General features: G+C 38.1%; 1 protein-coding gene across 1 annotated transcript in view; it reads right to left on the reverse strand.

The window, feature by feature from the left end:
- Positions 1-26910, reverse strand: part of EXOC4 (exocyst complex component 4) — a 797314-nt gene that overhangs the window by 678571 nt on the left and 91833 nt on the right. The window contains exon 7 of the mRNA XM_036863209.1: positions 17028-17202. Within this exon, the coding sequence (XP_036719104.1) occupies positions 17028-17202 (175 nt within the window). The remainder of the gene's footprint in view (positions 1-17027; positions 17203-26910) is intronic.

The raw sequence follows: 26910 nt of genomic DNA on the forward strand, positions 1-26910 counted from the left end.
TTCATTCAAGAAATACAAATTAGCTGCATACTGCACATAAGAAGCAGTGCCAAATTCTGAGGTGGGCCTCAGGGGGGGGGCACAATTAATAAATAATAGTCCCATCCCTTCTCTCAAAAGGCTTAGAGACTAGTTGAGAAAAAGGAATTAAAAACTGAAGGTGGGAAAGCACTGTGAGAAACTCAATGACGTGTAGGAAATGGTCTTCCAGAGGACTTTTATCTGATTGAGAAAGAAAGATGTAGATTCAGAAGAGAAACGATATATTGGGTTGGCCAAAAAGTTCATTCAGGTTTCTGTGAGACGGTACGGGAAAACCCGAATGAACTTTTTAGCCAAACCAATAACTACAAGACATGTGGAATGAGTAGTAAAACAAGAAGAGCAGTGAGTTTTTGAAAGGAAATGCTCAGTGAATGCCTCCAGAGGAGATAAGATAGAGCAGACTGGAGTACATTAGAGAAGGTATTCAGGGATGGGGGCAAAGACAGTGGGAAAGATGTGCAGTATCAACAAGTACTAGTGTGAGAAAGGACAATGTCATATTTGGAGGACAAAGAGAAAAACTAATTTAATTAGAACACAGCATTTCTAAAGGAAGAGAGTAAACTAAATGGAAAAATAGGCTTTGTCCAAATTGTGGAAGCATTTGAATGACAAACTAAGAAAAAAAAAAAAAGATTTATCCAACAACCTAATTAATACAGGGAAACATAGACCATTTGTAATAAACTTAAATTTCAATTTGCATTTCCAATTTACTTCTTTGATTATATAATGATGTTACTACAAAGACTGGCACATACATCACCACCATATCATAAGGAGTCAAGCTGTTCTTCAGGAGCCCTTAATCATCCAAAATCTTGAAATTATCACATTTTTACAAGACAAAGGAAGAGTCCACAGTCACCTAGCCTGCTGAATATCCTTTTGCCTTATATGAAAATCCTAGGAGGAACAGGAAGGATAGAACTGGTGTTCACTCCTGCAAGCTCTTCTACTCCCAGAGCACCCCAGGGAGGCCACCTTGCAACCCTACTGGGTTATTAGGTGTCTTTGAAGAAGACCACCATAATAATCCACACACACAGCAGCCCACTCTATCAAAAGTATCCGCCTTCAGTAAGGGACCCTACTGACCCTACTGGTGCTGTATCCCAAACAGAGGGGAGTAATTCTGTAAGATGAGGGTGGGTTGTTGCCAGGTCAACCTCAGGGCAATGAATCTCCAGTTTAGCTTATGTCAATCAGCAGAGCATCTAAAATGTGCCCGGGTGGAGAAAAACAAGAGGTGGTATTTCTTTCTGATCACAGCAGGTGAACAGATCATCAACCAGGGCCCAGAATCAGAGAAGAAAGAAAGAAAAAAGCCTGTGGGGATATTCAGTCTATTTCCCGACTGATACACATTCAATTCTGTCAGGATCAAATGGCCAATGAAATTCAACCCCACTTTCCTAAGGGACTATCCTACGACCCACCAGTTTTCACTGTAGAAATATTCCCTGACATTTCAGTTTACATTCTGTATTTCTTGATTTCTTTCTGCTGTGCTCATCTTACTATTGTGGAAAGTAAACCATCCCTTTATTTCATATTTGAATTTTAAAAAATTACTGTAAAGTCTCACCCCCACTGTTCCCAAGTTTATCATCTGCATTTGAATTTCCACTAAAAAGCACCTGACCTACATTATCCATTATGATTCTCGTATTCCTTTTCCCACTAGAGCAGACACTGCTATACTCGTTGATCACCTGATAAAAACACGGTTGACAATAAACAAGTAGTTAATTTTACTTTGGAGCCCTTTTTGATGATCTGCTCTCTGTGAAAATGCTTGAGTAAACCCCAAAAGTGCTCTGTATTAAACCAATGCCAATTACTGAGGAGTCATAACTCTGAGTGACTAACTTTACAACGACGCTATTTCTTCAGTGTCATCCTATCTCTGAAAAGGTTAACATCTCTTTGCTTCCGTGCTTGTTCCTCAACAGGCCAGTTCTCCAAAAAGCACTGAAACTTGCCTCATCTTGAGTCCTTCATCACTGCAGATGCTCGGCTTGGGACTCCCACCCATTTGTCTTTCTTTCTGGTGTACACGTGCCTGACACTCAAGGCAGCAACCCAGATGCTGCCTCCCCAGAACCAGGGAGACAGGGATGATCATCCCCGGCTCCATGAGGACATGCTGTTTCGTGCAGCACGGCCAAAAATAGTGCTGGCCTTTTTCATTGCCATATCATGCTGCTAGCACATACCTAATGTGCTGGCATTTATCACCCCCGTGAGACTGGCTACTTCGTGCTGAGCATCCGTCATCTGCTGTAGTTCACTGCACGGCAGCCCTCGTTTTCCTTAGATGGAATCATATCGAAGCGGTGAATTTTGTTGTCATTGTTCACTTTGTATTTTTTTAAATCCTTCAAAGCTTTTAGGTAGCTAATCAAAAAAGGTTCATGCCACCCACTACCGTGTCACTTTGGCAACACCAACAAATACTTCTGGGAAGACCAGAACTGCTAAAAAATAAATAAATAAATCTGCACCTTTGAATGCTAGAAAATTTGCTATATAATCTTAAGGATAAAAGAATTAAAATAATTTTGAAGAAAATTCCCCTGCGAAGGGCCCAGGTTTTTTCAACACCTGATTGTATTACAGGTATAGATTTGGCAGCAAAACTACAATCTAAAAGTGTACATAAAACATAGGTGGTGAATGAGATGCTGTTAAACAGTTTGAGAGAGATCTCTGAGTAACAGTTTCTTAAGATCCTTTAAGTTAGGAGAGACTTTTTTATGACTATATAAAATTTCTGTGGCTTCCCATTAACCACATTCCCTGGAGTTCTAGTGGCTATGAGAGAAGAAACAGGAGAGCATATCAGGAAACTCCTGGTGCCACCATCACTGACAAGTTCTCCGTCATGATTTGGCCACGGTGTAAGCTAATACAGGGACTGTGAGGGAAATAAACCTCAAATCACCTCAACTCCAAGGTCTTTTGCTAATGGCTGGCCCAATGTATTTTTGCCCTGCTTGCTCTGCTTCTTCACTTCCTTTGAGGCTCACTTCCGTATCTGTTAAAACAGGCTTTTATTCCCTCTCCAAGGTGTCTGTCCACATCCCCTAAGGAATGGTCAGCTCCTGAAAGCCACCATCCCTAACCTGAACAGCACTTGGGTCCTGCTCACAAATTTGCTGCCATATCACCCACATATAATGGAAAAATGCAGAAGCAAAGAAAGGCAAAGCATGGCATCACTATAAGAAGCGCCAGGCTCTAGAGACTATAAAATATGTTGCTTGTGGCAACAATGGAGAGCTGATTAAGTTGATGGACTACTGAAGGAAAGTAGCCCTCACTTCACTTTTACACTCATGAGTTTCTGAGCTGGTCCATTTGTATAGCTTCAGCTATTACCCTCAGGCAGATAGATGATCCCTAAATTTCTATCTCTTGCCCTAACCTCTCCCCTAGCCTCCAGTGTTCCATCTCTAGCTGCCTGTAACACAATTCTATGGTGATATTCTGCCAATACCTCAAATTTAACAGGCACAAAGCACCATCTTCCTGATCCTAATAACTACGCAGGCTCAAAACTTCACCCTGACTTACGGCTCTCCATTTATTAGAGTAAATGGTAAAAGGTTCTGAAAATTCATTCTTCTTTCAAACTCTCTCTAATCTCAGTCCTCTTTCTTTTCACTGCCCCTGCCCTAGTCTAGCCCTTCCTTCCTGTACTGATTGAACTTGACTTCTAATTGGTATCTCTCCATCCACTTCCTTCTCCACCAATTCATTCTGTACACTGTTGCCAGATTAAACATCCTAAAAATATTACCTTCACCATTTCACTCTTCTACTGAAAAAGCCTAACAGCTACTATCATCTGTGAAGTAATCATGCCCTCCCCAAAACAATTTAAATCTGATTAAGCCTCTTGGCCTAAGTTAGGGACATCGATAAACAGCAAATGACTCAATGGGGAAGCAATCAACAAAAGCCAGAATGTGGGAAATTACTATAGGACAAATGGTCTGGCTTCTTCAGTAAATAAATTTCAAGAGGTAAAAATGAGATGCAGGGGAACTTACACATTAAAATAGTTTTAAGAAACTTACCAAACACACTGAAATATTTAAACCTTATTTGAATCCTGATTCAGACAAACTGTAAAAAATACACAATTATGACATTTGAGACAACTGGAAATGTGAACCCTGACTGGATATTTCACAGTAAGAAAACTATGCTTTTAGGTATGATCACGGTTTTTAAAAGGAGACCTTATCTTTCAGAGATTCACATTGGAATACAGATGAAACAATATGCTCTCTAGGATTTTTTTTTAAATAAGGGAAAGGGAAAGGGAAAGGGAAAGGGAAATGGGCAGGGGTAGAAACAAGACAACAGTACTATAAATTGGTAACATCAGAAAGTGAATTTGGACAATGGGTGCATGGGGGTTCATTATACATTTCTATGTATTTCTGAACACGTTTGAAATTTTCCGTAATAAAATAAAAAGCAAAAACAAAAAACCGTAACGGCAGCCCACAACCAAAAGAGGCAAGCCCAATCTCTTATTCAAAGATCTCCCTGGCACCCAAAATTATTCAATCTTATTTTGGTAACACTTCCCCCCCCAAAAAAAAGCTAACCAAAAAAACCTCCATTCTTCCCAACTCTCTATAATACTACATGTATTACGTATTCAACCCTAACCACGTTAGGGTGTGCCAAGTCTCTCCTTGTCCATGAACTCAAATGCTTTAACCCATTCTGACCTTGTTCTTCTATGATCTCCTCTGAAATATTTCCCTGGGACCATAAACAGCCCTGTATTATTGTTGGTTATGTTTTTGTCTTAACTCCCTGCAAGGTTAAAATAATTTCATAAATTTTTTACATATACATCATAAAAAAGAAATACCTTTTCCCCTTAGTTAAAAACAACAAATTTCCATTAATATAAATCTGAAAAACTCATACAGGTAATAAATAGGGGTGGGGAGAGAAGAAACAAAGAAAACAACTCTTTTCTTAATAAAAAGACAATCACTAAGATTCTGATATAACTGTTTCCAGTCCAAAAACTTCTTGAATGAAAAAATGTATTTTTCAATGTTCTCAACTACTCAAGTCAGAAATAGGAATTACCTATGTTTGCTGTCTTTGGGCTGCTAACTCTAAATAAAGTTGAATCAAAATCTCTAAATGGAGATTAATTACAGCACAGTCATTTGGTTTTTCTTTTCCCTTTAACGTGTGCGTATATTAAAGCATTTCCCATCTTTATGGCACTTCAACATGCTATCATCGTTTGCTATACGTCATAGAATACACACTCCCTCCTAAACATGCCACAGTGATGCATCTTTCTAAATAAAACTAAACTCACTTTTTGTAAATTTCTCCCACCCCTTAAAACTGTCTTCTAATAGTCTTGGTTTTAATATGACCAAGCCTGTAATACTTGCTCATCGTAGCTCTGAACCAGATTGTGCATTAGAATCAGTTGGAATCCGACTGAAAGAGGCTTTTCAGATGTGGCATCCACAGGTAATTCTGACTGGGAGGAAGGGAGGAAGAAAGGAAGGCTCAATGACAACTAATAGCTGTGACTACCAAAATATTCAGAACATTCAGATGATCTAATCTGAAGCCACTGCAAAAACATAAATGAAATAATTTTCTTGTCCCTATAGGGTAAAGCAAAGGCTTAAACCAATTTTAGTGCATTTAACACAATATCTGGCATTTTAGAACTGGAAAACCCAAATCTCTATTCAGTGACTGCTATTCTTTGAAACATGAAATCCTCAATTTTCACAATTTGAAAATATGTATACATATATAGGTGTAAATATACTACTTTATATACATACACTTAGTAAAATGCCTAGTGAAACGTATTCCTCAACACAGAGTCTTTATTTTAAAATTATGAGAACTAAGATCATTTCAACTAAATGAATCAACTAAAAGTATCACAGATTCTCAAGTGAAATGTCAAGACGTCAAAATCCAAGCCAGAGCAGGCGTGTAAATCACTGACTTAAACATTTAAAAAGAAAGCTAGTGGGGCTACCCTGCTGGCGCAGTGGCTAAGAATCTGCCTGCCAATGCAGGGGACACGGGTTCGAGCCCTGGTCCAGGAAGATTCCCACATGCCGTGGAGCAACTAAGCCCATGTGCCACAACTACTGAGCCTGTGCTCTAGAGCCCGCAAGCCACAACTACTGAGCCTGTGTGCCACAATTACTGAAGCCCGCGTGCCTAGAGCCCATGCTCCGCAACAAGAGAAGCCACCGCAGTAAGAAGCCCCCGCACTGCAAGGAAGAGTAGCCCCTGCTTGCCGCAACTAGAGAAAGCCTGCGCGCAGCAACAGAGACCCAGTGCAGCCAAAAATAAAAACTAATAATAATGATAATAAAATAAAATAAATTTATAAATTAAAAAAAAGAAAGAAAGCTCGGGCAAGCTGAGTTCTACATTTGACTCTTTGGTGCTATAACCATGATTTAAAACTCTTTATCTCAGTTTCTCCAGCTCTAAAATGGGAACAATATGACAAATGGTAAAAACAGAAAGGACAAAGGGATTCATAAGATGCAAGAAATCATCTTAGTGCTTGAGTCTAAAGTGACAGATAAGTGAAATTACTTAAGAATTTCATAAACTCACTTGAACCAAGTAATTCCATGAAAGAGCTGTATTTTCCTAAATGTATTTTAAATGGTCTTTGTTTTAATATGATTGAAATGGTAAGATTTGTTGAGCCTGATAATCATTTAAATATTCTCTAACCAATTAAGATCAATAGGCAAGGGGCTTCCCTGGTGGTGCAGTGGTTAAGAATCCGCTGCCAATGCAGGGGACACGGGTTCGAGCCCTGGTCCAAGAAGATCCCACATGCTGCAGAGCAACTAAGCCCGTGCGCCACAACTACTGAGCCTGCACTCTAGAGCCCGTGAGCCACAGCGACTGAGCCCGTGTGCCACAACTACTGAAGCCCACGTGCCTAGAGCCCGTGCTCCGCAACAAGAGAAGCCACCACAATGAGAAGCCTGCGCACCGTAACAAAGAGTAGCCCCCGCTCACCACAACTAGAGAAAGCCCGCGCGCAGCAACAAAGACCCAATGCAGCCAAAAATTTTTTAAAAATAAATACATTAAAATAAGAAAAAAAAAAAGATCAGTAGGCAAGAATAAAATCTTGATCTTTATCTTGTGACAAAGACCCAGCAACAATAATCTAATGCCAGTGTCTGATGGATTATTCTAAAAGCAAACTTACAAACCTTACAATGTTGTGGTGGAGTAAAGATTGCCAAGAATTCCTTGCTACTCTTCCCACTGAATGGACTCTATTTCCCCTCCACTTTGACCAACAGAATGTGGCAGATATGACACCATGTAATATACAAGGCAGGGCCTTAAGGGGTCATCAGCCTCCACCTTTACCTTTTTGAATGCTCCGGACTGGAAGCCAGCATTCATGTAAGAAGTCCAACTACCCTGAGACTGTCATGCTATGAGGTCCTACGGAGAGAGACAGAAAGCTTCTAACCCAGCCCAGCCTTTAGCTGAAGTAGCCAAGTGAATGTTCTCAGTTGACGCCATGTAAAGTAGAAGCACCACCCAGCTGAGCCCTGAGTGAACTTCTGACTCACAAAACTGAGAGCAAATAGAAGCCATGAAGTTTGAGTAATGTGGTACGCAGCAACAGACAATCAAGCCACAAGAACCATAACTATACTCAAGAATTCAGGCATACTCTCAAATCACTTCCACAATCAGAACAGGTTTAAGGGAAAGAAAGTTTTTTTTAAAAGTACCATCAATTCAGGAAGATATCATCATTGTTGCTCTAAAATCTTCTCAGGTAGGCAAGAGCAGTATCAGTGAAGCAATGCCAGTTGCTTTAATTTCACTCAAATCATATAATCACACTATCCCACCTATTATCATTAATCATCACCACTTATTATGGCCTCTTGGTTACTAGCAACCCCCTTGCTTGGGCCCAGGTGCACCAAACCTTGATAAGCACACAGCCTCCTTAAGGACTAAGGCCGTTTAAATCACCAGGAGCAGTACAAATCTGCCTTGGCTTTCAATGGTCCACCCTCCAGTATCTCAGACAAAACCAGGCAAAGAGAGGGACTTCCCTGGTGGCGCAGTGGTTAAAAATCCTCCCGCCAATGCAGGGGACACGGGTTCGAGCCCTGGTCCGGGAAGATCCCACATGCCGCGGAGCAACTAAGCCCGTGCGTCACAACTACTGAGCCTGCTCTCTAGAGCCCGCAAGCCACAACTACTGAGCCCGTCACCGCCACAAAAGAAGACACCGCAGTGAGAAGCCCACGCACTGCAACAAAGAGTAGCCCCCGCTCGCCACAACTAGAGAAAGCCCGCGCGCAGCAACGAAGACCCAACACAGCCAAAAATAAATAAAATAAAATAATTCTTTTTAAAAAACACAAACAGACAAAGAGAAAAGCTTTGGAGGTGGTGGACTGTAAGGAAGCCCTGTCATTTCTACCCTTGGGTCCTCTAGACCAAGACCCAATCAGACCCAAGCAGATACTTCCTGGGCAATTAGAAATTTAAGGAGAGCAGACCAAATCCACCTAATTCTGGGGCATCAGCCACCAAGCTACTATTTTTTGAAGTTTGGCCCAGTGTATTAAGATATCCATGACATTCACCACAACTTTCACTGGGCCTCAGACACCCTAGCACTCTGACTTGTGCAACTGCCACACGTGCATGGGGAGCCAGAGGACTCTCCTTGGCTGCCCATCATTTCCTGCTTTAAGTAGTGAACATAAAACAACCTACGGAGAGTCCTGGTGCTATAGAAGCTGACTTCAATTTAGAGGACGATTTCTACTTTAACTTTCACGTGCTCACTTAATTCTATGCATTGGGCAGCATACTATCCATTGACCAGACAGAACAAAAATTCGAGGAGCAAGCACCTTCCTGGAGACTCAGTGGCCTGGCCGACAACATGACTTTAATATGTCACCCAAAACAGAGGCTATCAAAAAGTGTTAAAGGTTGAGAAATGAAGAAAAACTATTTCTGCGAGAATAATCGCACAAGTTATCTGGCCTAGAATACAGCAAAAAAAGCTAGTTTTACTTTGAGGAATGGAATCCTCAGCTAACCAAAATATCACATGAAACAAAAGCTAAGAATAACCTAGTTTCAGACCTGAATTCAAAATAGAAATTGCATTTGTCTCCTTGAAAAACTCCTCTAGGTCATGGATCAGTACCAATAAGATTCGTGGATTTTCTTACCTGACAGCAAACTTCAAGTTCTCTCTGCATGAGGTTAATTTTATCACTATTGAGACATTTAAGTGGCAGTTAACACAAGTAGAATGATTTTCCATTCTGTCTCTGTTAAGCTCCAGAAAGAGAGATCAGGGCACTAAAAAGTGAAGTGACTCATGGTGTCACTGTCAGTGGTTCAACAGTGTAATTACAACCCACATCTGTAGAACACTACTTAGCACACTCGGGGTTACACACTTAAGCCGACAATGGCTAAACCGGCAGTTTGGTTTTGAAAAGAGATGTGAATAAAAAAATGAGACTTTTTTCAGAATCATAACACCTGAAAGATAGGTTTGTTCAAAGTGATCCTCTTATTTCCTCTGTTATGTTAAATCCCACAGGAAATGGAGTATTTTGTGTTTCTAGTGTACCTCGGTCTTAACACACTTGAAAATGTGCAGCCAACGGTATGACAGGCATGTCACCAAGCAGGTGACATTTCGGAAGGTGCTGTTGCTACTCAGAAGGGCAAAAACATGTATTTCTATTATCACAGTTCTAAAGAGTGTGTAAAACTGAAAAGGGAGCTCAATGGTGTGTGGTCACAGGGATGACACCAGGAGAAAACTCTGACACCCTGTTACTATGATAGCGACAGCCGTGTCTCCACACACGGCTGTCTCCAGACACAAACACGCCGAGACAAATGAGCCTTCCAACTACAGGATGGATTCTGCCTGCCAGGGACAGCCCAGGTTCCAGCGGAGAAAAGCTGCCGAAGTCTCTACGTGGTCAAAAATTATTTTCTTTTCCAAGATTTAGTAAACAAAAGAGCATTTCCATTTTTCAGCAAGAAACATTTTCGATTCAAAGAAACACTGAAATTTGAAGTCTAAACACCTGTAACTCCATTCATCATATGATCCCATCGCCTTCATACATGCTGGTACATGCTAACTGCAGGCGTCTATTGTTCTCAACTATGTCTGTTCTCCAGAAATGATTTTAACCTAAAGAGCATTCCACCAACAAGTATCAGAAAACTAAATTGGCCCTAAGCATAAAACTCTGCATGCAAACTTAAACCAAAAGTCCTCTTTTCTAAGCCCTCCATGTTGGCAAATATTCTCCTGTGCTACTTCCCATGCCAGCTGGCTAACACTGAAGTAAAAACACACACTCTTGCCCGCTCCCCTCACTTCACCAGAGTGAGTTCTCTGACTATCTTGTGTTCAGCTTTATTCCCGAATACTTAGCACATAGTTGGCCCCAATAACTTAACACTAAAACATCACTAAAATATCTGTCATACTGGAAACCAGCATGACAAGTTGACTACGAGGTTTTATAGATTTTCTAAAAGACTCCCTAAAGGTTTACAAATCCTTCCCTCTTCTTTGTATTCCTCTAACATGCTCCATGAAAGCCTGTCATTTATTCTACTATTAGACAATATCTCAAGTAATATAACCCACAGACTCTCCAGTAGCCTACACAATAGTTTCCTTGCCTTAGTCTCCAGCCTCTACACCCAATCCTTTTCAGTGCTACCATATTAATCCTACTTCATCTCACCACATGCCAATCCAAATCCAAAATGGCCCAGTATCACCTAAAACAAAGGTCCTCAAAACTTGAGCGTGCATATGAATCACCTGAAGGGCTTATTAAAATACAGATTGTATGGCCTCACTCCTTGAGTTTCTGAATCAGTAACTATGAAGTAGGAACACAAATTTGCTTTTTTAACATGCTCCTAGGTAACACTAATGCTGCTGGTCCAGGAAACATACTTTGAGAACCACTGACCCAAAGCAACAGTTCCCAATTACAGGATCCCAAACAAACTATCAGAACCATCTTAGGAGCTAAAAAACAAACAAACAACAACAGCAACAAAAAACCCACAAAATCCAGTCCTTATCCACAGTGATCCTTAATCAGAAGGTCAAGGATGGGACTAGGAATCAATCCAGAGGTAAATCTAATGCACACTCAGCTTCAGGAGCCATTAGCCTAAAGACAAATCACAATCCCCTTAGATGACACTTAAGGGCTTCCACAACCTGAACCCAAACCTACCTATCTGAACTTATCTTCTAGTTCACAAAATAACCCTCAGTTACAGCTAAACCGTTCTTTTCTTACTTATCCCTGAATGTCCTTGTCCATTCATTCCTTCTGTGCCACTTACCAGTATCTCACTTGCCATTCCAGCTGTCTGGAGTGCCATTTGATCTTCTCTACCTCTGCAAAACCTCCAAGGATCAGCTCTTCGACAATCTTGAACACCTTTTTTGGTCCATTTAACATGTTTCAGGATGATTATATGACACACTGTGCCAACTACCATTCTTACATTTAGCAACATTAGTCCATTTGTGTGTCTGTGCCACTGCATATCCAGTTTATTGATGGGTATATAACCTAATATTACACTGTAAGAAATCTGTAAGTAAGCTGTAACCTGAAAGAATTTTTGAAGGAACTAGAAAATACAGAAAACTAAAACCGATTTAAAAATTGTATAACAATTTTTATTACATAATAGTAATCATTTAAAATATGTAGATGACCTCTTACTTTAAAATGCTTTATTCTTAAATCTGTGGATTAATAAAGATGAGTACAATAGGGAGCTAAGAAACAATCAACCAGAGATTAATTCAAGTCATGACTAATATTCTTCCACAACATGTCTAAGAAAACATAAATTGGGGGCAGAAAAGTAGAAAAGTAAGAGGAGGAGAAAAATGGAGGAAAAGAAAGGAAAAAAGCAAAGACCACTGTCATACCTTGACCTCAAAACAATTAAACATAATACATGAAATGAAATGTTATTTCTACATTAGACCCATCACCTTGTACTATTAGATCAGTTTTAGTTTTATGTTCTTTATCTGTCAAATAGCTTATACCAACAGTACATGTACACATTAACATGAAATAGCAACAGTATTGCCAAGTGTATGATTTGGGGACTACAAGTTACTCAGAGATTTAACACACAATTGATGCCTCTTTAGTGTCTTAAATACATCTTAAGGGTGAAGGGAGTGGGGAATGGGAAGTGATTTCTAATGGATACAAACAGGGACTTCCCTGGTGGCGTGGTGGATAAGACTCCATGCTCCTAATGCAGGGGGACCGGGTTCGATCCTTGGTCAGAGAACTAGATCCCACATGCATGCCACAACTAAGAGTTCGCATGCCACAACTAGGGAGCCCACATGCCGCGACTAAGGAGCCAGCGAGCCACAACTAGGACCCAACACAACCAAATAAATAAATATTTAATAGAAACAAACAAGGTTTTTTTTTAGGGTGATGAAAATGTTATAAAATCATATCATGGTGATGGTTGCACAACTCCATAAATATACTAAAAAGCATTGAAATCTATACCTTAAACAGGTAAACCTTTTGGCAGGTACATTAAGTCTCAATAAAGCTCTTTAAATAAACAAATGAATAACTCATTCCATAATATAGAAGACAGGATCCCCAATCATCTTTTGAAATGACATGTGTGAAAGGTATAACTGATTTAATAAGCCAGAAACATACTTTCAATCATTTTTTCATTTCAAGTTAATGTCTGATGGAACTTAAAATTCCTTAGTTTATTATAAACATTTTTAATATGAGATAATGGGTTTTCTTTTCAAAAGTGTAGGAATTATATACATTTGACAAATCCAAAGTAAGTAGGGCTAAGTAAGGCATATCTTACTTTGTTCATAACCATAATTAATTCTTCATAATAGTACTATAAATAGGATCCTAGTAGATTCAAAAGTTGTTTTAAATTTAGAACATTAGTCCTATTCAAATATCAGATATCAAAAACTTATTCACAAAGCATTTTATAACCTTGTGACAATAGGATTACATAGTCTATAACATACTTCCTAGGGCTTAATGTATTCAGGTTTTAAATGCCATAAGTACTATGATACAAATAATTCCATTTGATAATATATTCTAATACTGTCCAATACATTTGCATAACACAAATATTTTTATTAGTATTTCATGGTACATCTCTTTCCATTCATATACTTTTAATTTGTCTGTATCTTTATGTTTAAAATCTCTTAAGCCCAAAATGAGGAACTTGAATTAAAAGATGGGGATATACTCTTCAAAATGCCACTGCTATAATAAAAGGTAAAGAAAGGCTATGGAAATGTTCAAGCTTAAAGGAAACTAAAGAGGCATGAAAAGCAGATACAGTATCTAATGCTAGACTGGATTCTCTACTGGAGGAGCAAAAAAAACCCAAAACTGCCCTAAAAAACATTACTGGGTCAATCGACAAAACTAGAATATAGAAAATAGATAACAGAGAAAACACACACAAGTACATATATACATAGAGAAAACAATTGATAAAGTGACAAAATGCTAACAATAGTTGAAATTGAATTAAGGGTTATATGGGCACCCTTTGTACTATTCTTACAGCCTTTCTAAAAGTTTGAAGTTATTTTAAAATTTTTTAAAAAACAACATAAAACGTATCTCTTGTAAACAGTATGGTTGGGTTTTTCTTTTTTTTAAACCAATCTGACAAACTCTGCCTTTAAATTGAAGTATCTAGTCCATTTACATTTAATGTAATTATTTATATGGGCAGTATAAGTCTAACATGTTGCTATTTGTTTTCTATTCATCCTGTCTTTGTTTTGTTCTTTATCTTTTCTTTCTTCATTGTTCTTTTTTCTTCCTTCATTGTTCTTTTTTCTTCCTTTCCTGCTTTTTTCTTTTGGATTAATCAAATATTTGTTCACTATTCAGTTTTATGCCCTTTACTGGCTTTTCAGCTATACATCTATTTTACAATTTAATGTTTGCTCTAGGGATTATAATATGTATCCTTAACTTACCACAGTTTACCTTAAACATTGTACCTCTTCATGTATAATGTAAGAAACTTACAGCAGTAGAGTTTCATTTACCCTATTCCCATCTTTTGTGCAATTATTGTCATACATTTTACTTTGAAATATATTATAAAACCCACATACATTACTATTGGTTTTGCTTTAAACAAAAATTAAGAAATGAGAAAAATATATTTTATTTTTACCCACATATTTACCACTTCCGGCCTTCTTTATATTTTCCTGTAGATGAGTTACCACCTGGTATTGTTTTCCTTTAGCCTGAAAAACTTTCTTTAACATTTCTTTAAGTGCAGGTCCAGTGAAAACAAATTCTTTCAGCTTTAGTTAATGTGAAAATGTCACTATTTCACCTTCATTTCAAATGATTTTTTTTTGGTGAATATAAAATTCTAGATTGACAATTTTTGTATTTTCCAGCACTTTCAAGATGACATACATTGATTTCCAGCTTGTATTGTTTCTGATGAGACATTAGTGAAAATTTTTATCACTGGTTCCCTGTAGGCAATGTACTTTTTTTCCTCTGGCTATCTTTAAGATTTTTTTCTTTGCTTTTCAGCTACCTGATGATAATGTGTCTAGATATGGTTTTCTTTGTGTTAAACTTCCTTGGATTTGTTGAACTTCTTGATCTGCGGGTCTATGTTTTTCAACAAATTTAGAAATTTTGGGTCATTGTTTCTTCCAACAATTAACTGCCCCAATCTCTCTCCCTGCTCTGCCTCTGTACTTCCAACCACACAAATGTTAGACAGCATGATACTGTCCCACAGGACATTATGGCTTTGCTTATTTTTCTTTTCAGTCTATTTTCTCCCTGTACTTTAGTTTAGATTGGTTTTGATTGATTTTTCTTTAAGTTTTCTGATCCTTTCTTCTACAGCATGCAATCTGTTGTTAAATCCATCTGGTAAATTTTTCATTTCAGATATTAATTTTCATCAAATTTTTAAAATTCTGGTTATTAGTCACATTTTTCTGCTTTTTTGCAAGTATAATAATTGTATGCTGCACAATGTGGATGCTTCATTATTGAGATACTAGATTACATTACTTTATTTACAGGTGGATCAGACTAATACTGTAGAGACTTGGTTTGGGGCTTTGTTACATGAAATTACAGTATCACGTACACTATGGCTAGAACAGCCCAATTCCTGAAACATCTGAGGTCACATATGAAAGCACAGGATGTTCACCAAGTTCTCCCCACACTGGCTGGTCTGAACTCCACCGTTTCTGAGCATTTGGCAACTTCTGCAATTTCCATTCAGCTCACAGTCCCACAGTAGCTATTTTCTGCCTTGGAGTGGGTGAAACTTCACATCTGACCAAAGGCTCGACAATACTCTTTTCAGATTTCTGGGGCTCCTTCTCTCTGCAATTCCCTCTCCTTCAGTATCCTAACCCACAAACCGCAGCTGCCTCCGCACCCCTGAACCCTGAACTCTGCTTCATCTACTACTTAGAGCCTGCTGATGTATGTTCACTTTCCTATGTCATAGTTTGAAAGTGTCCCCAGAGAAGAAGCTGGGATGAATGTGAAAGTGACCTCATGTACTCTCTTCTCTCAACTGACCATGCCGATTGCCTGAGTCCATCCAGTTTTCAAGTTACTTATGGTAGGAGGTAACCACATCATGGACAGAACCAGAAGTCCTTAATTCTAACTATTTTTGAAATAGCTTTAAAATCTATTATCTTATTTCATCCTTAAAATAAACATGTAACCTGAAAAGCATATGTTTCCATGACAGATTAGCAAACCAAGATATAAAATATTAAATAACCAGTTTCCAAGCAATAAAGATATTTTATTCAACACACAAATATTCATCAAGCACCTACTATGGGCACATGGTAATTGACATAGCAGCAAAACAAATACATGGAATATAGTTGCAACCTATATTCTTTCTACTGAACCATCAATAAAGCACACAGACCATATCCAAAAAATTGTCTAATGAATGAATAACCAGGAATCAATCAATCCACCAAGAGCATGCCTATACTCTCAAAAATAACTACAATTTACATACATGATTTATTTTTTTTCCTGCAAAGAATCCTATTTGCCATGCAAATAATTTCATTTCTACACAGTTATATTTTTCAATTCCCTATATATACTTAATTTTTTTCCTATTAGTAGATACTGTCTAACCAAGTCACTTCTATTTAGCTATGTCAAATTTGCTTCAGCTAGCTCTTAATCGTATTTCTCATTTTCATCTGGCCAAATCAAATATATTTTCCGGGCACATGGAGAGAAAATATAATAAAATTTCTAAATACCACCTCTGCAGCATCATACCAAACAGTAATATCATTCCTCCGATCTTCAACAGATCAATCAAAGTGGTACATTTATACCTTACAGGTTTATCTTCATCTCTTAAAATAAGCTCTTGACCTGTCTTTTACCCCAACATATGCAAGAGCTGACTGTAAGAAAATGGTCATAAACTTAAGCTACATATATGTTTATAAAATAGTGTTTAAGAACATTTTAATATTGATTACATAAACATGTGACTAATTCCAGTGAAGTAAAATACATTACAACAGAAAGCCAGATACTATAGATCCTTGATTGCTACATATTGAGAATCTCCTAATTTTAAAGCCTAGCCAAAAAAAGTTTGTTTAAAAGGTCTTTTGAAAATGATAGAAGTCCATAACATCACCTTTAAATAGGAACACTACATTCTCACTCTGTTTACGATTAAGAGAATATTTTAGGTGGCTGATTTTTTTATGTTCCTACCTGCTATCCTGAATCAAGACGGCACCCCCTGTAAAAGGATCTTACCTGCAGAACATCTTGGATCTTCACCCACACGTCTGCCATGTCATACAATTTGACATCTTCCTGCTGAGTCAGTGGAGTCACAACAGTGTCTTGCAGGTATCCCAGGACTACAGAGTGTGCAGCAGCTACAGCATTAAACTTGTCAAACAGCAACTCCAGCAGTTCTAGAAGTAACCTAGTGAAAAAAATAAACATTTACATACAAACAAACACAAAATGATTGACACTGGCCTGCAAGAAAAACATCAAACTAAAGTGAAGTAGCACACTACCATGTAAACAGCTCACTAAAGTTCAACAGATTTCATTTCAAACAGTTGTCTGATCTAAGTAACTTTTGAAAATTTATCTAAGTGTCAGTTTCCTCTGCTATAAAATGGACATGGTGAAGTCAGAGAGACAAAGACAAGTATTATGTGATCACTTATATGTGGGATCTAAAAAATAATACAAATGAATCTATATACAAAACAGAAACAGACTCACAGATGTAGAAGACAAACTTATAGTTACCAAAGATGGAAGGGAAGGGGGAAGGATAAATTCAGAGTATGGGACTAACAAATGCAAACTACTATACATAAAATAGGTAAGCAACAGAATTTACTATATAGTGCAGGGAACTACATTCCATATCTTATAATAACCTATAATGGAAAATAATCTGAAAAATATATATGTCTAACTGAATCACTTTGCTGCACACCTGAAACTAACATAATATTGTAAATCAACTATACTTCAATTTTAAAAAATGGACATGGTGTAAAACTTTTAAAGACAATTGTAAAGTCCCTAAACCAGGAGTAGCAGCTCAATAAACATTTGTTTCCTTTTTAACATAATTCAGTGATCACTATACTCTCTATTTATATAGGTAGTTTTTCTAAGGAATTCAGGCAATTTTTCAGACAACAGTTTGAATGTTACAGAGAATGTGCTATTCTCTAGCAATAAATTGGGCACTTTGGTAAGGACACTAATCCTTTTAGTCATGGAAAGCTGCGCTTACTCCCATTCAAATGTATGGCCTAACTTGCCTGAAAAAACTACACACCTGCCGAGCAATCTGACTTTCACCACAGGGAGCAGCTTGGACCTCTGCATTATCTCATTTTTCATCTTGAGAGATGGACACATATTATTACATCAATTTTATATACTCAAGGACACAAAATGAGGTTGCAAGGCAGCTGACCCTAGAACAAAAGTTGATTTCCATGTCAGAGCACTGAGCCACCTACCTCTCTCTATAGTTTTACAGTGTAGATATATATTCAGAGATGGCTCAGAGCTTCATGTCATGGATGCAAAGTAATTCCCCCATCACTGAGCCTTACAGCATCACTGATCATTCACACTTGGAATCATCCTTTCCTCCTCTGAAGCTGTATTTTATTCCACTTTTAAGGACCTTATCACATATGGCTCACATATGTGACTCAATCAATGTGGGTCACATTTATTTATATATAGACATTTTACCTCTCTTCCCCATTATTAGCCTTTTAGAGCAGGCACTGCTTTATACATCTCTGTACATGCAGGAGCACTCAGAACAGTGATCAGCAAATATTTGCTGAATGAATTTAATGTGTATACCATGAATGAGTGCAGACAATTTTGGAATGTGACCTTTATTGTATAATCTGTGGCTCTCAGTTCATAGTTCCTAAGTAGACTTATAAACCAACCTGGAAAGTAGAAAAAGCAAAATATCTTGTCAGCAATGTCGATTAACAAGATTTTATTACCATAAATAAGAGGCTATAACTATAATCTCATCAAAACGTATAGCATAATATCTATTCCTATGGCTTCTTTATTGCCCAATTACTGTAATTAATGTGCCAATGTGACAGGCAATAATTATCTTATGATAAAACCCTAATATCTCTGACACTTTGATTTAGACAAGACAGAATCAATAATAATGTACATATTCCTCCAAGTCTAGAATATACATAATCCAGAAATTACACATTGTATTTGTAAATAGGAGCCATTCTACCTTTGAATGATGATTTTTAAAAATCTTTTAAAGGTAAATTCATATTTATACTCACATTTACCTAAAACAATTCTTCACTTTCATCTGAGTTATATAAGAACTACTCAAAATCAGCAGAAAGAGGTACAAAGTACAGGAAGATGTATCTAACTTAACAACTAAAATAGTTAATTCAGTGTAGGTAAATAATCTGTGTAAGACTGGTATCTGGCATCATACAGAGAAAACACCTGATTAAGTAAGGTTCTACTTTTCCAATAAAGATTTATGCTGAGTATGTAAAAGCCTGTGGTTCCCAAATGTCAATCCACAGACCACAATGTATTTTTCAGTGGTAGACAGAAAAATAAGACCATATATTCACGTTTCACAAAGGTAAATTTGTTTGATATTTTTGGTATTCTCTTGGTAAGAAAAATCTGTTATTTTCTTCCATGACTGCAGTTATATTGCCAAATGTCCTTACTTGACAAAATTAAAATGTAGTAACCTTATGCTATACCCCAACATTTCTGGAATGATTTTAATTTTTATTTTATATTGGTGTATAGTTGATTTACAATGTTGTGTTAGTTTCAAGTGTACAGTAAAGTGATTTAGTTATACATATATCTATTCTTTTTCAGATTCTTTTCCCATATAGGTTATTACAGAGTACTGAGGAGAGTTCTCTGTGCTATACTGTAGGTCCCTGTTGATTACCTATTTTATGTATAGCAGTATGTACATGTTAATCCAACCTCCTAATTTATCCCTCTCCCTCACCTTTCCCCTTTGGTAACCACTAGTTTGTTTTCTTTGTGCGTCTTTCTGTTGAAATGATGTCGATTCATGACATTCAGAAGCATAAGGCATGCTGGTATCCAACTTCCCAATGGCATGAAGTTCTAGGTACAGGCCTACAAACCAGCAATAAAGCAGAAAAAACTGGAAGAGGAGTGGCTCCTCTGAATGGAGGGGCTGCTGTCTGGTTATCTCTAGGGCCACTAGACTCCATGACTGCACACACCTCGGCTGCCACTCAAGGACAAGAGCAACTCAGCAACCAGGGGCAGTGCTCTGTTTAGAAAAGAGACCTAAGAGGGAACTGAGGTGTAAAATGAGATCCACGGTATCTTAACAGTATGGAAATAGCAATCCCTGGATAAAATGCAACACACGACCACCTTCTGCCACACCTGGAGGATCAAGACCAAGATAGATGTGTTGTAGTGTGACTGTCAGAGCCATAAGACAGGCTACAGAAGGAAGAAAAAAAGAAGAGCCAGGCCGGAAATCAAGAGACTCTATTTGCCACTCTGCCTACTTTGAAACATCCACCAATTTCAAAGAGAGGGAAGCTCTCCTCTGCCTCACCACAGCACAGTCTCGACAATACTAATAAAACCCGCAGCTCCGACATTAAAACTTAAAACTTCTGTGCTGCAAATGATACCATCAAGAAAGTGAAAAGAAATGGGAGAAAATATTTGCAAATAATTTACCTGATAAAGGATTTGTATCTAGAATACCTCAAGATTTCTTACAACTAGTAACAAGAAGACAACCAAATTTTAAAATGGACAAAGGATTTGAATATGCATTTCTCCAAAGAAGATATATGAATGACCAATAAGCAAACAGAAGATGCTCAACATCTTAGCCATCAGAGAAATGCAAATCAAAACCGGGAGATACCGGTTTTTGGATGGGTATCATCAAAAAGACAGACAATAAAAAGTACTGGTAAAAGGATGTAGAGAAATTTGAACTCTCATACAGCACTGGTGAGAATGTAAAAATGGTACAACTGCTTTGGAAAACAGCTTGGCAGTTCCTCAAAACATTAAACACAGAGTTACCATATGTACCCAGCAATTCCACTCCTAGGTATATACCCAAGAAAAACAAAAACACACATGTGCACAAAAACGTGTACACAAATGCTCACAGCAGCATTATTCATAATAGTAAAATATTAAAATAGTAGTAAAATAGTAATAGTAAAATCATAAAGTGGAAATAATCCAAATGTCCATCAACTAACAAATGGACCAAAAAAACCCAAGGTATATTCATATAATAGAATATTATTTGGCTATAAAAGGAGATGAAGTACTGATACATACTACAACATGAACCTTGAAAACATTATGCAAAGTGAAAAAAGTCACAGAAGACTACTTTGTGACTTTGTGTGATTCTATTTATATGAAAGATCCAGAATAGGCAAATTACACAGATGGAAAATATGTTAGTGGTTCTTAGGTAGGTGGGAATTACCCACTAAAGCATATGGGGTTTGTTTTGTAGGGAGGACAAAAATGTTCTGGAACTACAGAGCAGTGATGGTAGCACACCCTGTGAATACACCAAAAACCACTGTTTCAATGGGTGATTTGTGTAGTATGTGAATTATATCTCAATTTATCTGGTTTTTTTGTTTTGTTTTGTTTTTTAAATCATCAGCTGTGGCTCTGAGTCAGGACAGTGAGGGCCCAACACCTCCCCTGTGGTGAAGTAAAAACATATAGAACAGTGAAAAAAGGAAACTGATGTCTCAAAAAGTGAAGTATTATGAACAATGACTCCTTCAGAATCTTACTACCAGGAGGACATTAGCTTTTCTCTTTTGGTTCACTTGTTTTTTGTTTGTTTTTCCTTCTTACATAAGTAATCGGTAAAGAAACAAAAGATGCACATTCTTTCCCAACATTGATAATTCCTAACCCTGTAATTATGAGAAAATCTCTCAACTTCTTCAAGTGTTCCCATTTGTAAAATCAAAGTATTAATTAATACCTGTTCCAGGAGCCTCACACAACTGATGGATGGATCACATTAGAAAATGGACAGAATTAGTTGAGGTAATGGTACTGTATTAAAGAGAGAGGAGGTTTCAGGATCCCTTTGTCTGGATTTCTGGCTTGAGCAACTCTGAAGACAATGGTTACCCTTCCTGAGAGAGAGAGAAAGAGAGAGTGGGGAGAGGGAGAGAGAATGAGAATGAAGTGAAGACAGAAACTGTTGAAAAGGAGAGCCGTTGGGTTTAGATCTGAAGATGTTAAGTTTAAGGTGTTACATACCGGTCCTTGGTTATGCAAGTCTGGAGCTCAGGAGTGAGACTGATATTGGAAATTTACAAAGTGATAAATATTTGAGAGGATGAGATTACTCAGGGATAATATGCAGAGTAAGACAAGCAAGCCAACATTCCCCAAAATAGCAGCAGTGAAGAGATGTTCAGGAAGTAGCGAGGCAGGAAAACGACGACAGGAAAGAAAATTGTAGAAGACAGTGGAGAAGAGAATAGCAACAGAGCCAAGGCTACATGGCAGCCAGCTGAGGTAAAGACAAAAATGTACAACTCAGGTCCCAGTGACCTTGGCAAGAAGGGTTTCAGGGGAGCACTGGATGCTGAACTCAGCAGTGGGATAAGGAGTGAATGGCTAATAAGGGAAAGAATCCAAGTCAATCACACACTTTGCAAAGGCTGACCATTCCTCACCAACACATGCCCTCCTAAAAAAAGAAAATGAAAAAGCAAGTGACTCTCTCCCAATGCAGCAAGAATAAGAAAGACCAGGAATCACTCACATAAACAAGACATAAAATGCGCTAGTCTGGCCCAATTTAAAGCTACCAGAAATAAACTGAAATATGCTGTTAATATTCACATATACTCGCTGGCTGCCCACCCAGCACTAGATTGAGAAAACAAGTGTTTGCCTTTCACTGCAGACACACTCAGGACAACCTGCACACACAAAGCCCCACAAAAGTCATCCCCTGAACTTGAGGACACAGGGAGGGGGAAGGGTAAGCTGGGACAAAGTAAGAGAGTGGCATGGACTTATGTATACTACCAAACGTAAAATAGATAGCTAGTGGGAAGCAGCCGCATAGCACAGGGAGATCAGCTCTGTGCTTTGTGTCCACCTAGAGGGGTGGGATGGGGAGGGTGGGAGGGAGGGAGATGCAAGAGGGAAGAGATATGGGAACATATGTATACGTATAACTGATTCACTTTGTTATAAAGCAGAAACTAACACACCATTGTAAAGCAATTATACTCCAATAAAGATGTTAAAAAAAAGTCATTCCCCACCATACTCCGCCAACAAAATATTAACTAAATAAAAGAAGAAATAAAACATGACACTGCAACTAGCGCAGTTGCTTAAATCCTGTTAGGATCAAGGTTTTCACCACTGATCCAAAAGACAAAGGAGCAGGCAGAATCATTAAATTACTAGAGATATCTTAAACTGAATTGAATAAGAAAAGGCCTCAGACAGGAATAAGCTTAAGAACCATAGAGATTAGAATTTCAATTAATTGCAATTTCTACCAGTCAGAAGAAAATCGTGTGTGTGAATGCACACACACACACACACACACACACACACACACACACACACAGAGGTTATTTCCAGAGTCACAAAACAGTATGCAATAATATGCAATACAACATCACAGTCATTGAAAGAATACTTCAATCCTGGGATGGCAATGTGGTATAAATGCCGGTATAAAGGACTGGCATTAGAAAGCTGGACTTGGTACCAGCTCTCTGCTGAATAGCCATGGGATTTTCAGTACATAATGGGACTGTTCCAAGTCTCAGGATCCTCAAACACAAATTTCCTCAATTACAATTTCCTAATCACAAACTATGAGAATTAAATTCAATAATATAAGTGAAAGTATACTAAAAAGCAAGCGCAAAACAACAGTAAATTGCTTCCTATACCTTTAACGGTTACCATCTAGAGGGGGAAAAGGGGGGGGGACAAGAGATACTTCAGATGTCCCCATGGTGCAGCTGCATCTCTGTCCTTCCCCGAGCTTAGTGAAGTCCTGCTTGTATTCCGTAAGATACACTAGTATCATCCCAATAGAACCCCTCTTTAATTCTGTTAGTTGGAGGTGGGTTCTGTCACTGCTAACTAAAAGAGGTCTAATTCACAGAATAACAGCCAATTCCTTCATTCCCCTTTCATTCTATAATCCCTCAAAAAAAAAGCAGATGATCACAACGGACTGAGAGAAGTGACAAAAGAGCAACATGCATGGCCTCCTGGGCCAGAGAGTAAGAACACAGTCCCCGTTTATGTGTGGTTATGTACCCACACCTCTCCCCCAACACATGGCCCAATGCCTAGAGTGGAAAAAACAGTTAAGTTGTGTGGGTGCCTGAGTACATATGAGTAAAAGAATGAGCAATTTAGGGTGGCAGTATTTGGAGAAGTCTAGGACTAGAGCCACCAACCTGGGGTCCTCTGCATGGGGCCAGGAGCTAAAGCTGTCATGACGGATAAGAGCCCTTAAACGGTGAGGCTGGAGTGAGATGATGATGACAACGACGAGGACCACAACAAAGACAACGACGTCTTCACAGCCACACTGATGACAACAGGCCAGGCATTGTGTGAAGTGCACACTTTATCCTCGGGAGAACCCTATGACGAAGGTACTACTTTTATCCCCACATTATAGACAAGACAACTAAAGCTCAGAGATAGAGACCAAAGGACTCGATTTTGGAGAATGTTTCTTTTAAAGGATGTTAGGAAAAAAAGTAATTTAAGAGAAGAGGCCAGAGTTATCAGTACTATCAAATGCTACAGAAACCAAAGCTGGAAAGAGCGTCAACAGAACAGTCTATCCTGCCTCTATTTTCTCACTGCCAACCAGTCTACCCCTGGTACTCTACTAAAACAATTCCTGCAAAAGTCTCAAATCATCATTTTGCTCAATCTAAGATATACACACTACTCTATATAAAATAGATAACAAGGACCTACTGTACAGCACAGGGAACTATACTTAATATTTTATAATAACCTATAAGGGAGAAGAATCTGAAAAAGAATAGATACATACACATGTATAACTGAATCACTCTGCTGTACACCTGAAACTTAACACAACATTATAAATCGACTATACATCTAAATAAATAAATAAATGAGACCTCTTCAGTCCTTATTCAAGGAGGTGCAGTGCTTGTTTCTACTGACCACTCACTCCTCCTTGAAACACTGCCTTCCACGGGCTCCAACCCTATACTCTTCCACTCTCCTTCCACCTCCCTGGTTGTGCCTTCTCAAGAATCTCTTCCTCAGCCTGTTCCTTAAATGCTGTCAACTCTTCTCAATCCTCATACTCTCTCTGGGTGAGCTCATTCACCACTTATGTCTTCAATCATCCACCCGCTAATGATTCCCAAACTTATCTTCTGTCCAGATGGCTCTCCTGAGCTGTAGACATCAAACCTAACATGTCTTAAATAAAACTCATCATTCTCCTCCCCAAACCTACTTTTCCATTTACCTAAGTCAGTGAACGGTATCACTTACCCCAGAAAATCATCCTCCCCTCCCCTCTTCCTCAAATCCAACCAATTACCAACCTCTTTTATTTCTACCTCTTTACTACCTCTACCGAGGGCCTACTTTAGCCCATTGCCACTGTTACTCTGTTAATGCAGGCCTTATCATCTCTTCCCTGGATTATTAAAACAACCCTTAGAGGAGTCTCCTTTCCTCCAGTCCTTGCCGCTCCCTCTCTAGACTGTAAATTCAATGAGGGTAAGAACTATGTCTGATTTATCACAGTATTCCAGTATTTGTCATAATAGTAAGCATATGACAGGCAATAAATGAGTATTTATTCAAAGAAAGAATGAAACAATGAGCTCCAGCAGATGGGGGAGATAGAGACCGGATTACAGATAACAAGTGGCAAGGAAATACGTATTACTGACTGTAATCTCCTGGAAGGAAATTAGAAGACCACAACAAAAATATTTCACACAAAATTCTCCTCTCAGAAAGATAACCTCATCAACATAAACATGAGAACGAAAAGAAATATAGTTACAAGCTGAAAGATATATATGCAATCAGAGCTAACTTTAATAATACTGTGTTAAAATCTATTTTGTATTAAAAAACATGAAAGAGTCAAGAAGAAGCAAATATTTGTTCTTTAAACATACTTCCGATTACCTGGCCGGTTTTAAAAACAGTCTTCTTATAAATACAAGCAAAATGTTACCTATTCTCCCAGATAGCCTACTAACTTCCCACCCATAGCTACCCCTATGTATCTCATCTTGGAGTGCCACCATGAAAAAAGGCAGAGGATTAAGGAGAAGAAAATGTTAAGGAATAGTCACAGTTGCACAAGTCAAGAAATGTCTATGGTATAAAGCTGTATCATCAAGCTGTGAAAAATGTTCAATATGTAAGGTGAGATTCAACTATCTGAATCTAAATTTAACATCCAGGAAACCTTGAATTAGTCATTTGGCTGGAAAATCCATGTTAGCAGCCAAGAAGCTGCCTTACTTGGTCACGAAGTAAAGATACACACACAAGGTAGAAAATCAGTTCTGTTCTACTACTTATCTGCTGAGACCTTAATATCAGGGTTCTGCATTTTCCCACTGACAGACAAAGGCATTAACCACAGAATATTTATTTCCCTACTTCTATGTTCTAAAAGATAAGAAAATACTGAACTCTGAGCTTAGGTTTTATATGAAAAATTAAAAGAAACTGATCATCAATTATTTCATATCAAAATGGTCTTAGTTTTACACTCCTGTATCTCACATACACATTTTCATAATAAGCTTGGCTGAGCTAATATTTTTCATTTCAAACAGGACATAGATGCCATTTAATCTTCAAGGTTACCTAATACCTACTTCTAAGGGATAGAGATTAGTTTCACCACTTTTATTAATAACAATCTTCATGTAAAGAGCAGTTACTATTTGAGGAGTGCTGACTAATTCTCCATCTGCACTATGAAAAGAACAGGAAAAAACTATTAGCAATATAGAATGAAACACAGTAAAAATAAAAAGAACTGGTCCTGGCT

The sequence above is a fragment of the Balaenoptera musculus genome, chromosome 9, assembly GCF_009873245.2.
Source record: "Balaenoptera musculus isolate JJ_BM4_2016_0621 chromosome 9, mBalMus1.pri.v3, whole genome shotgun sequence".
Classification (NCBI taxonomy): Eukaryota; Metazoa; Chordata; class Mammalia; order Artiodactyla; family Balaenopteridae; genus Balaenoptera; species Balaenoptera musculus.